The sequence below is a fragment of the Capsicum annuum genome, chromosome 5 (assembly GCF_002878395.1).
Source record: "Capsicum annuum cultivar UCD-10X-F1 chromosome 5, UCD10Xv1.1, whole genome shotgun sequence".
NCBI classification, from domain to species: domain Eukaryota; kingdom Viridiplantae; phylum Streptophyta; class Magnoliopsida; order Solanales; family Solanaceae; genus Capsicum; species Capsicum annuum.
Window position 1 is genome coordinate 215435849 of NC_061115.1, and position 11635 is coordinate 215447483.

The 11635-nt window shown below is 36.3% G+C and overlaps 1 protein-coding gene across 2 annotated transcripts; it reads left to right on the plus strand.

Moving 5' to 3' along the window:
• Nucleotides 1-3982: 3982 nt before the first annotated feature.
• On the plus strand, nucleotides 3983-10501 carry LOC107853691 (putative late blight resistance protein homolog R1A-3). Of its 2 annotated transcripts, XM_047412747.1 has the most exons (4): nucleotides 3983-4271; nucleotides 4660-4692; nucleotides 5408-5495; nucleotides 6526-10501. In XM_047412747.1, exons 3-4 carry the CDS (start codon nucleotides 5436-5438, stop codon nucleotides 10417-10419), a joined length of 3954 nt encoding a protein of 1317 aa, XP_047268703.1. In that variant the 5' UTR covers nucleotides 3983-4271; nucleotides 4660-4692; nucleotides 5408-5435; the 3' UTR covers nucleotides 10420-10501. The 2 variants fall into 2 exon arrangements, with proteins under 2 accessions (XP_047268703.1, XP_047268702.1); XM_047412746.1 differs by lacking the exon at nucleotides 3983-4271 and having other exon boundaries at nucleotides 4321-4692.
• Nucleotides 10502-11635: the final 1134 nt, after the last annotated feature.

Below are 11635 nucleotides of genomic sequence, written 5' to 3' on the forward strand. Positions count from 1 at the left end.
TTTACCAGCTGCACAAAGAGATCAACAATCTTCATCAGGGAACTGATTCAGTTTCTGCATGTTTTACTAAGTTGAAGAACTTATGGAGTGAGTATGATGCTATGGTTCTAGCTCCATTATGTAATTTCCTCAAGTATAAAAAGTATGCAGATCATCTATACTAATTAAGATTGATCTAATTCCTAAATGGATTGAATGATTCCTATGGTCAGGCAAAGAGACAAATCATAATGAAGGGAGTTACACCTACCTTAAACCAAGCATATGCAATGATAGTGGAAGATGAGATTCAAAAACTTGCTTATGTTACAACTATAAGTGATAAGGCTGAACCTATAGCCAAGGAAGTAAATACATCAATTGTGCTATGATGGCCAAGGGACATGGTTTCTCAGAGGAGGAGTACAAGCAGATAATAGCATTGCTGAACAAAGATATACTGAATTCTAAGCAAGCTGATATGTCAGGTATAGTTACTTGCTTATCATCACATGTTAACTCACATGAGTAGGTAGTAGAATCTGGTGCAACACACCATGTTGTAGCACATAAAGACATGTTTTCACATTGCCACAAAACAGTACATACAAAGAGAGATAAGGTGAATCTACCTACTGGAGATAAGGCAGATATATCACATGTTGGGGAAGCACAACTACTTAGGGATAAAGTTTTGAGAGATGTGTTATGTTTTACTGACTTCAAGCTTAACTTATTATCGGTATCTAAGATGACCAAACAACTTTCATGTTTTGTTTCATTCTATCCTGATTTTTGCATATTTTAGGACCTTCGTAGTGGTAAGGTAAAGGGGATTGATAAGGAAGAGGATTGTACATCCTAACAAATATCTGTAGATTGGAAGGTAATGATAATCAAAAGATAGCTGCAAAGGTGGATATGCAGGACTGCAGTCTATAACACAAAAGGCTTGGGCATCCCTCTTCTCAAGCATTGAGATCCCTCAGTTTGTTAAGACACAACACAGACTTAGAACTATTGAATAAGTGTCATGTATGTCCATTAGCTAAGCAAACTAGACTAGCATTTCCTAGCAGTGATTCTAGAGCTGCAAAGTGTTTTGATGTTGTCCACATGGATCTTTGGGGACCTTATAAAGTTTCAACATTTGATAAGAAACACTATTTCTTAACTGTTGTAGATGATCATAGCAGATATACTTGGATTCATTTGTTTCAATTAAAGTCTGAATGCATTGTGGCTATTAAAAACTTCTTGAATGTGATTCAGAATCAGCTTGGTGCTCAGATAAAATTTCTTCGATCAGATAATTGAAGGGAATTTCTTAATTCTCAGTGTAATGGCTTGTTTTAGTCTCTGGGAATACTACATCAAAGTAGTTGTCCTTATACACCACAACAAAATGGTGTAGTTGAAAGGAAACATAGGCAAATATTAAATATAGCAAGAGCAATTAGATTTCAATCTTAAATGCATGTTAGATACTGGGGATTAAATGTAAAAGTTGTAGTATATCTCATTAACATATTGCCTTCTTCATCTATTGGTGGTAAGAGTCCTTATGAAGTAATGTTTAGTAAGGTTCCATCTTTGACTCACTTAAGAGTTATTGGTTGCAAGTGTTATGCTTCAATGGTTCCAAAAGGTGATAAATTTTCAGAGAGAGCAAGGACTGTAGTGCTGATGGGATATTCAGCCTCCCAAAAGGGATATTTGCTGATGGATGTGCTTAGTAACGAGATGTTTGTTACTAGGGATGTTGTGTTCCAAAAAGACTCTCTTTCTTTTGCAGAAAGAACAAATTCAAACTCACTGCAGATTATGTCAAGCCAAGTGCTATTATTGAGTCATATACAGATGTATATGCAGATCTCTTTAAGACATCGGATTTTTTTGATCAAGTTTCTGAGCCACCAGATATCAGTGAGCTTCCTGCAGAGACTACAACTATTACATCAGTGGAGGATATTCCTACTTCATTAGATGTTGGTGCATCATCCTTATTACCTACAGAAGTGGCTCCTAGGAGATAATATAGAGTATCTAAGCAACCTGCTTGGATGATGGATTACACCTCACTGGGAAGAAGAAAGGGAACTAGATACCCCCTGACAAACTACTTGTCATATGCTAGTACCACTCCTAGTTATTAGTGTTTTGTATCTAACTTTTCAGCCTTAGTTGAACCTCAATCTTACACTCAAGTTGTTCAAGATGAGAGATGGATTAAAGCTATGAAGCAAGAATTCAAGGCTCTTGAAGATAACCATACTTGGGAAGTTGTTGATGTACCTCAGAGCAAAAATATCATAGGATCAAGATGGGTGTACAAAATTAAATACAAGGCTAATGGTGAAATTGAAAGGTTCAAGGCAAGGCTGGTGACTAAAGGGTATAGTCAACAGGAGGGATTGGATTACCATGATACTTTTTCTCCAGTTGCTAAGATGGTTACTGTTTGATATGTCATTGCATTGGCAGTCTCCAAGGGATGGCGCATGTACCAGATGGATGTCCATAATGCATTTCTACAAGGTGATTTAGATAAAGATATCTACATGGAGATGCCAGATGGTTTCAATGTAGTTGGACAACACAAGGTCTACAAATTAATTAAGTCATTGTATGGGCTTAAGCAAGCCTCAAGACAATGGAACATCAAACTTACTGTAGTCCTGCTTCATGTAGGCTTCACTCAGAGTTCTTCTGATTATTCACTCTTCACCTTGAAGAGGGTTGAGAGGATGGTTGTGATACTAGTATATGTGGACGATCTTCTCATTACTGGTGATAATGTTAATATGATCAATGATACAAAGGCAATACTACACCAAAGATCCTCAAATAGTGTCATCTACCAAAGAGAGTATATATTGGAGCTGATTACAGACACAGGACTTGCTGGTGCAAAACCAGCTCCTACCATACTGGAAACTAATGTTAAATTGACCTCAGTTGAGGTGGACAAGGCAACAGGTGTCATTGGAGACATTATTCTCAAGGATGTCACTTCTTACCAAAGATTGATTGGGAAACTAATGTATGTAACTATAACTAGGCCAGATATTAGTTATGCTATGCAAACTCTGAGTCAGTTCATGCAACATCCTAAGAGATCACATATGGAAGTAGCAAACAGGATAATAAGATACTTAAAAGGAACTGTAGGTCCAGGTATCTGGCTCAAAGCTCAACCTACTGTAGATTTGATATGTTGGTGTGATTCTGATTGGGCTGCTTGTCCAAACACAAGGAGGTCCATTACTGGTTATGTGGTTCATGTTAATAACTCATTAATATCCTGGAAATCAAAGAAACAGCAGATTGTCTCTAGGAGTTTAGCTGAAGCAGAATATAGAAGCATGGCTTCAGCTTTGGCATAAATCACTTGGTTAGAAGGCTTATTTTCAGAATTGGGAGTGCCTATTAGAAAGCCAATTACAATATTTAGCGATAGCAAGCCTACTATTCAGCTTGCAGCTAATCCCATTTATCACGAAAAGACAAAACATATTGAGATTGATTGTCACTTTATCAGAGACAAGATCAAAGAAGGGCTGGTGCAACCTATGTATGTTCCAACAAATCATCAAATTGCAGATATTCTTACTAAAAATGTAAGTCAAGACCAACACCTACACCTCCTAGGCAAGCTTGGTGTGCTCAACATTTTGCACCCTGCAGCTTGAGGGGGCGTGTTAAGATGCAAAGAGTTAGCTGGTTTTATATACTTTATTGTTCCATTACAGTTAGTCGAAAGTAGTTAGTTGTTAGTTGGCTAGTTGCAGTAGTTAGTTGGCTAGTGGCAGATCAAGTTGTTGATGAGTCAGCTCAATTTGTTAGAGAGTTAGTTAGGAAGATTTTAGAAGGTCATGTGAGGATCATGTGAGTGAGTCTATAAATATCTCATCTAATGATCTCATTGTAACCAACTCCATTCAATAAAATTTCTATTCTCTATATATCTTCTCAAACAATACTGTAATCATGTAGAATTTGTGTGAGATTTGAGAGGTGTTTTACTGCATTTTAACAATGCCACATATCAAAGGACCCATCTGACCAACTAGGAGTCCCACTAATCAGACTTATTACTATTAGTGGGCTTATCTTAACACCTTTACAGTTGTATTGGATTTCAAACTAAAGGTTCTACATTCTAACAAAAGGTTTAGTGGATTGGAAAGCTACAAGGTGTATGTCTAATTAGATGAGGTTCCTATTTGATCTGAGCTGCAAAGGTTTTAAGCAAAGTAGAAAAAACAATGAGGGGTAAATGACTTTTACATGTAAGTTATGTCTTTTCCCTTTAATCAATACACATAATTTGTGAAATCTGGTCTTTAAATAATTGCTTGAGATTTGTCGTACAGGACGTGTGTCTACTTTTTCACCTTTTAGGGGAAGGTCTAAGGTTTATTGAACAGGAATCTGAATTAGTCGTCTAGCCTCAAAATAAATTGAAAATGAAAAAGAAACAAGGAGGTACACTTGAGTCAATTTAACAATCAAAACAGCAAAGCAAAGTAATCAATCCTCCTTAGTGGGCTCATCGTATCACCTCCACAACTTTATTATGATTTTTCCCCCACAACTTTATTATGATTCTTCTTTCTATTATTATTGAAGTTCCTCTTTAGCCATTTACTGAATCCCATTTTTTACTATTTCACACAGCATAATTCTGGCCGGCTTTGCTGAACTTTAAAGGTATGATTATATTTTCTTCAACCTCTTTTATCTTAAAATTAATTGTTGCACCAAGTTGTGAAAATATGATTGAAATTTTGTCTCTTAAGTTTTTAATGGTAAGGCTGTAAATAGATGCATTAACATAGTACAATCAAATTTCTCTATAACGTCACAGTTTGTCTGAATAACTTTGGACTGCTATGGCAAAATTGTGTTATAGAGAAAATATATTAGGAATTACATAATATGAAAAATTAATCTTTTTAAAAAAAATTGGCCGTTATAGTGAAATTTTGTTACACAAAATAGTTGGTATTGAGAGGTCTGACTGTAGAAACAATTTAAATGCAAAATCCAACATGAAGAACAGTACTGCCATGTCTATCATTTTGTATCCATGGTATGATCTAGGTAATTAGGTGCGTGTCCCCCAGAACCTAGTAACTTTATGCTGAACTTGAATTTATATTGAAAAATCTGTTAAATATATAAGAAATATTTGTTGGAAGACCATTGAACAAAGTAGGCTCTTGGTCCAATAGCAGAAATGGAACTGTTCAGTCAGTTTGTACATTCTACCTTTCCCAAAAAGCTCACCTATGGAATTATACTGAGTATGTTGGTGTTGTAGATGTCTGGCTATATGATTTATGCTTCTTTCTTGAGTTTCTTGCGTTCTTTTTTTTTACTTTTCTTCTGATAAAAGGTTTATGTTCTTTTTATACATGATCAGATCTTGAGAACTAGTGAAAACTACATACATGGAAAGAGGAAAAGAAAATGAAGGAGAAAGAGAGGACCGGAAAGCAAACAGCTCATCGGTAAGTCATACAACATTTATTTATATTCTTTTTTCATTTTCACATAATTAATTGTCTTTTTAGATGTTCGTTTCTTTGTGGAGCTTAATCGACCAAAGATGTTTATCATCTTTTTACCAAAATCATGTAGCTTCTATATAAGAAAAATGTTTCTTTTAATCATCGGGTTAAGTTATTTTAAAGGTAGGGATTCAGATTGGTTAATGTGTCATTTTTATGTTTGGGTTTGATGTGCAAAATAGTGCTTATTACGATTCGGTACTAGGGGATTGTCCAAGTTCATATAAGAAGATCACCAGACTGTTCTCCAACCAGTGTGAGACTCTAATCCACTCCAACAGTGTTGAAAATCAAATGATGATGCCCGGTATATATTTGTTTTTCTTCAATGTTGAATTAAAGCATCTGTATTAGTAAATATACTTCTTCAGCGCATCGAGTAAGTAACTAGTATATATGTGGATGACTTCCCTTTTAGAGTGACTGAAGGTAGTCTATTGATAATGTACCTGCAGTAGACATATTCACCCCCAAAATTTCGATGGAACTGCTGCCTAATAGAGTGGAAAATAGTTTAGGACAGTAATTAGACAACAAACTGAAAAAGATGTTGAGCTAAACGGCACTTGGAGAAATTAACAGTAGCAGATATATTGGTTAGCTGGTGGGTCATGGAGTGGATCAGTAAAATGGTTTTAATGGATAGATTTTTATTTTCCAAACGGTAGGTAACAAATGTCACATCATCTAAATCCACTTGAAATACCACCTGAATGTGTAGAGTGACTGTGTAGGCGAAAAGGTAAAATTAAGAGTGATTTTTCGGTTACAAAACAAAGAAAAGTGACCTTCTCGAACAATTTTCATTAGTTTATATTAATCTTCTGAGAAATCTAACTCTTGTTGTTGATATAAAGAGTAACAACTTTGAAGAAATCCCTCTATATCACGTTAGTTGCCTGTTAAATTATAGTAAAATGTGCCACGGTGAATATGTGGCACTGAAAATTTAGTTACACTTCTGGTGCAGGTATCATCTGCTGTGCTTCGCGAGGTAATTGTGAATCTTCAAGATTTCGTAGAGAGGTTAAAGAATGAAGAAGATCAAACTGTTCTTGACACGGATCAAATTGAAAAGATGACATTTTTGTCGGCATGTTTACAACTTTTTCATTACATTTTGGATGGTTCTAATGCCGAAATGTCTTTCTTATCATATGAGGTCCATGATCTGGTTCAGTCACTTTTTCATCAGAGTGGAGATGATATGCTGGTTAAATTAAAGGATCACGTTTTTCCCTGCCTTCTTGAAAATATCGAAAGTTCTAAAATCTCAGATCATCATTATGAATCAAGTGCTACCATGACTGAGGATCAGTTGGTTGAACTCTTGGACGCACTTCTTGTGAATCTCCATTATCTACCCAAGGTTCGTGCTGAGTTGCTTTTGCCATCAAGGACTCAGTATGAGCTTCTTCAGAATGTTTTTGGCAATTTAAGAGATTTTCATGGTCTGATGGTAAACGGTTGCATTGAGCGTAAGACAATTGAATGTGTCTTACCTCAGATTCAACTTATAGCTGAGAGAGTAGGACACTTCTGTTTTGTGCTTTTGTCTTATCAACATGAAGATGAAGAAAATGAAGAAGATGAAGATGACGAAGATGAAGAAGATGAAGAAAATGAAGAAGATGAAGAAAATGAAGAAAATGAAGAAAATGAAGAAGATGAAGAAGATGAAGAAAATGAAGAAAATAAAGAAGATGAAGAAAATGAAGAAAATGAATATGAAGTCTATTCCATGCTAGTTCATCTACTTTTGAAGATAATTCCGGTTTCTCTGGAGGTTATTCACATATGTTCTACAAATTTGAAAGCTTCAAAGTCAGCTGAAGTTGGACGCTTCATTAAGCAGCTCCTAGAAGCATCTCCAGACATTTTTAGAGAATATCTGATTCATCTACAACAGCACATGGTTAATGCCATTACTCCTAGCACCCCAGCTCGAAATATTCATGTCATGATAGAGTTCCTATTGATTATTCTTACTGATGCGTCCAAGGATGTTATTCGTCATGACAAATTGTTTGTTTTCTTGGAACGTGTTGGAGAACTTTCCAAGGATGTATTCGTTCTTGTTCGCAACTTAGAAGAGAATATGAAGGAAACAAGCGGTGCAAGTCTAAACTTGCTGGCAAATATTGAAATCCTGAAGGAAGATCTCAAGAATGTTTTCTTGGAAGCCCCTGCAGACTCATCTGAGCTCTGCTTCCCAATGAGTGATGGACCGCTCTTCATGACTCTTCTACTTACAAACTTAAATGACTTGCTCAATTCCAATGCTTATTCAGTTGTTTTGATAAAAGAAGAAATCAGTTGGGTGAAAGAAGACCTAGAACACATAAGATCGTTCTTCGGAAATATGGAGCAAGAATTGCATAGAGATCTTTGGACTCGTGTTCTAGATGTGGCATATGAGGCGGAACATGCCATTAACTCAATTCTTACCAGAGATCATGGTATCTTGCAGCTTATCTTCTTACTTCCTAATATCGTAGCAAAGATCAAGCTTGTCAAAAAAGAGGTACAAGAGAAGATCTCCAAGAACACGAGTATCAATTTTGCAAACTCTCCCAACAAGCCAGTTGAAAACAAGTTATCAATATCTAGTAAAATAATTGTAGGTTTTGAGGAGGAGATAGAGTGGATAATTAGGAAGCTCACCAGCGGAACATCTGAGGTAGATGTCATTTCCATAGTCGGCATGCCGGGGCTTGGAAAAACTACTTTGGCTTACAGAGTATATAATGATAACTCTGTTGTTGGTCATTTCAACGTTCGTGCTTGGTGCACAGTCGACCAGGAACGTAATGAGAAAAAGTTGTTGCAGAAAATTTTCAATCAAGTAATTGTTTTGAAAGAAAGAGACAGTGAGGATGACATAGATGATGACGTTGCTGATAAGCTACGGAAATATCTGTTTGGAAAGAGGTACCTGATTGTATTGGATGACTTGTGGGATACTGCAACATGGGATGAGTTAACAAGACCATTATATACCATCCCATCTGAATTTCAGAAAGGAAGCAGAGTTATTTTAACAAGTCGAAAAAAGGAAGTGGCTTTGCATGGAAAATGCCACAGTGCTCCTCTTGATCTTCGATTGCTAAGACCAGAAGAAAGTTGGGAGTTATTCGCGAAAAACGTGTTCGGAGAAGAACATTGCCCTGATGAACTAAAAGATGTTGGAGAGAAAATTGCCGAAAAGTGTGATGGGCTTCCTTTGGTACTTGATTTGATCGGCGGAGTCATTTCAAGAAAGGAAAAGAAAGAGGCTTTGTGGCTTGAAGTTCTCAATAATTTGAGTTCCTTTATTTTTAAGGATGAAGAGGAAGTGATGAAGGTTATACAATTAAGCTATGACCATTTGTCAGATCACCTAAAGCCGTGTTTTCTGTACCTTGCAAGTTATCCAAAGGACAAAGATATTGACATCTCATTGTTGAAACAATTATGGAGCGATGAAGGACTTGTGGAACCAACTGATTTGAAGAGTGTGGAAGAAGTAACGGAGGTTTATGTGGATGAGTTAATTGCTAGTAGCTTGGTAATAGTGAGAGGGGGTAGGGAACAAAGTTGCCAAATTCATGATCTTGTGCATGATTTTTGTTCGATAAAAGCTAGAAAGGAAAAATTGTTTGATTTGACGAGCTCAATTTTTCTGTCTTCATCCTCTTCTTCAGATCTGATGCTGCGTCGACGGACCATTATTTATGATGGGGACATTCATTCAGATAATATTTCTTTCTTGTTCAATCCAGAAAACAGAAATCCTTGTGCTAAACACCTCCTCTCTTGTGACCTGAGCCTTGGTCCCTCTAAATTTCTTCCCCAGAGCTGTCACCTAAGATACCTGAGGCTCCTTAAAAGGTTGGACCTGAGGAAAATAAAGTTGACAGATACTGCGCTGAATGAAATAGGCATGCTTGTTCATTTGAGGTGCTTAAGGATTGAGATGAAGGCAAAAGCTCTCCCTCCGTCATTTTCAAACCTCTGCAATCTAGAAACTCTGGTGGTGTATTACAGTGGATCAAACCTGGTATTATCCCCTACTATCTGGAGTCTTGCAAAGCTACGATATGTGGAGATCAAAAGGACTTGTTCTGTCTTTGATTCGGATGTGGACAAACCAACAAAGTTAGAGAATCTGACAACATTAATGCCTCTCAAGCTTTCATGTTCGGTAGACTCTGGGGATATTTTCAAAAGGTTTCCCAATCTTCGAACCCTTGGATTCCACATGGATTGTTCAGCAGCAGAGCAGATATATTTTCCAAGATTGGATCTCTTTAATAAACTTGAAGAAGTTAGAGCGAAATTAAGGTGTAGTGGGCGTCGTACACATGTACATCAGTTTGTTTTTCACTTCCCTTCAAGCTTGAAAAAAGTGAAATTGGATGGCATCAATCTGACATCAGATGCACTGTCAAGAATTGGGAGATCACTACCCAACCTTCAAAAGCTGGAACTAAAGAGAGCAAGCATCGAAGGGGGAAAAGAATGGAACATGGAACAAGTCACCTTCCACAATCTCAAATCTCTAGGACTGTTTACGGTGTCCTTTTCTGAATGGCTAGTTACTGCAGATGAATCCTTTCCCGTGCTCGAGGAATTAGCCATACTAGGTTGTCATGAGCTTATAGAGATTCCAGAGAGTTTTGGAGATATTACTTCATTAAAGTACATCCTAGTGAAGGGAAGCCTTCAGCTTGAAAAGTCGGCACTCAAGATTAAGGAATATGTTGAAGAAATAACAGGAGAAGACAAGCTTGAGGTGACAACGGTAACTCTTCAGATACGCGCGGGACTTCTAGCCTATGGAGCCGCTATGCTTTTTTGTCGTGCTAGGCATAATTTAAAATAAATCCATGTAAATTATATTTTATGTTTAAATTATAGTTTATATGTTTTTTTTAAAAGAAATCTCAATCATCAATTTTAAATGAGAAAAGGCTCAAATATGCTATTGAACTATCAGAAATGGCTCATTTATGCCATCAGTTAAAAGTTTGGCTAATTCATGTCATCGCCGTTACAAAATCGGCTCATTCATGCCATTAATTTTTAACGATGGTTTTCAAAAATAGCTTTGCCACGTGGCCTTTTATTAAAGGTCCACGTCATTAATTAAAATAAGAAAAAAGGCTCAAATATGCCATTAAACTATCAGAAATGACTCATTTATGCCATCAGTTAAAAGTTCAGCTCATTCATGTCATCGTCGTTATAAAATCGGCTCACCCATGTCATTAAAAAGTAATGGCATGAGTGAGTTGATTTTATAACGGTGATGGCATGAATGAGCCAAACTTTTAAGAGATGGCATAAATGAGCCATTTCTGATAGTTCAATGGCATATTTGAACCTTTTTGCTTATTTTAATTAATGACATGGACCTCTAATAAAAGGTCACGTGGTAAAGTTGTTTTTGAAAACCACCGTTAAAAAGTAATGGCATGGATGAGCTGGTTTTGTAACGGCGATGGCATGATTGAGCTCAACTTTTAACTGATGGCATAAATGAGTCATTTCTGATGGTTCAGTGACATATTTGAGACTTTTCACATTTTAAATTATGACATGCTTCTTTCATTCAAGCTAGAACTTATAGTTAAATTTTAAGAATAGTCTTTTTTCTACTTTTTTTTTTTTTAGTTTTTAGAGAGGTTTTATTAAGGTTAAATTAAGAATATTTGTAATATTTGTTAAGAATAGTCTTAGCATCTAATTTTTCTCTTATTTTGGATTGAACTCAACAACATAATACCCAATATACTCTCGTAAGTAGGGTTTGGAAAGGATAAGATGTATGTGACTCTCGAGAAAATTGAGGGAAATCTGTCTTTTAAGTCTTGAATGAAGGATTGATGACATTGACCAACTTAAAGGGTCAAATATAATTAGAAAACTTGATTAAGTTAATTGTGGACTCGATTAATATTTTTTAAAATTTGTAATCTTTTTAAAAATACAAATCAACCCAACCCACACCCCTTTTCAATCCAACTCATCGACCGTCTCTCTCCTCTCTCTCGACAGCTTCTCTCAACCAACAGTTTTGCAAATCTCTCATTTCAATC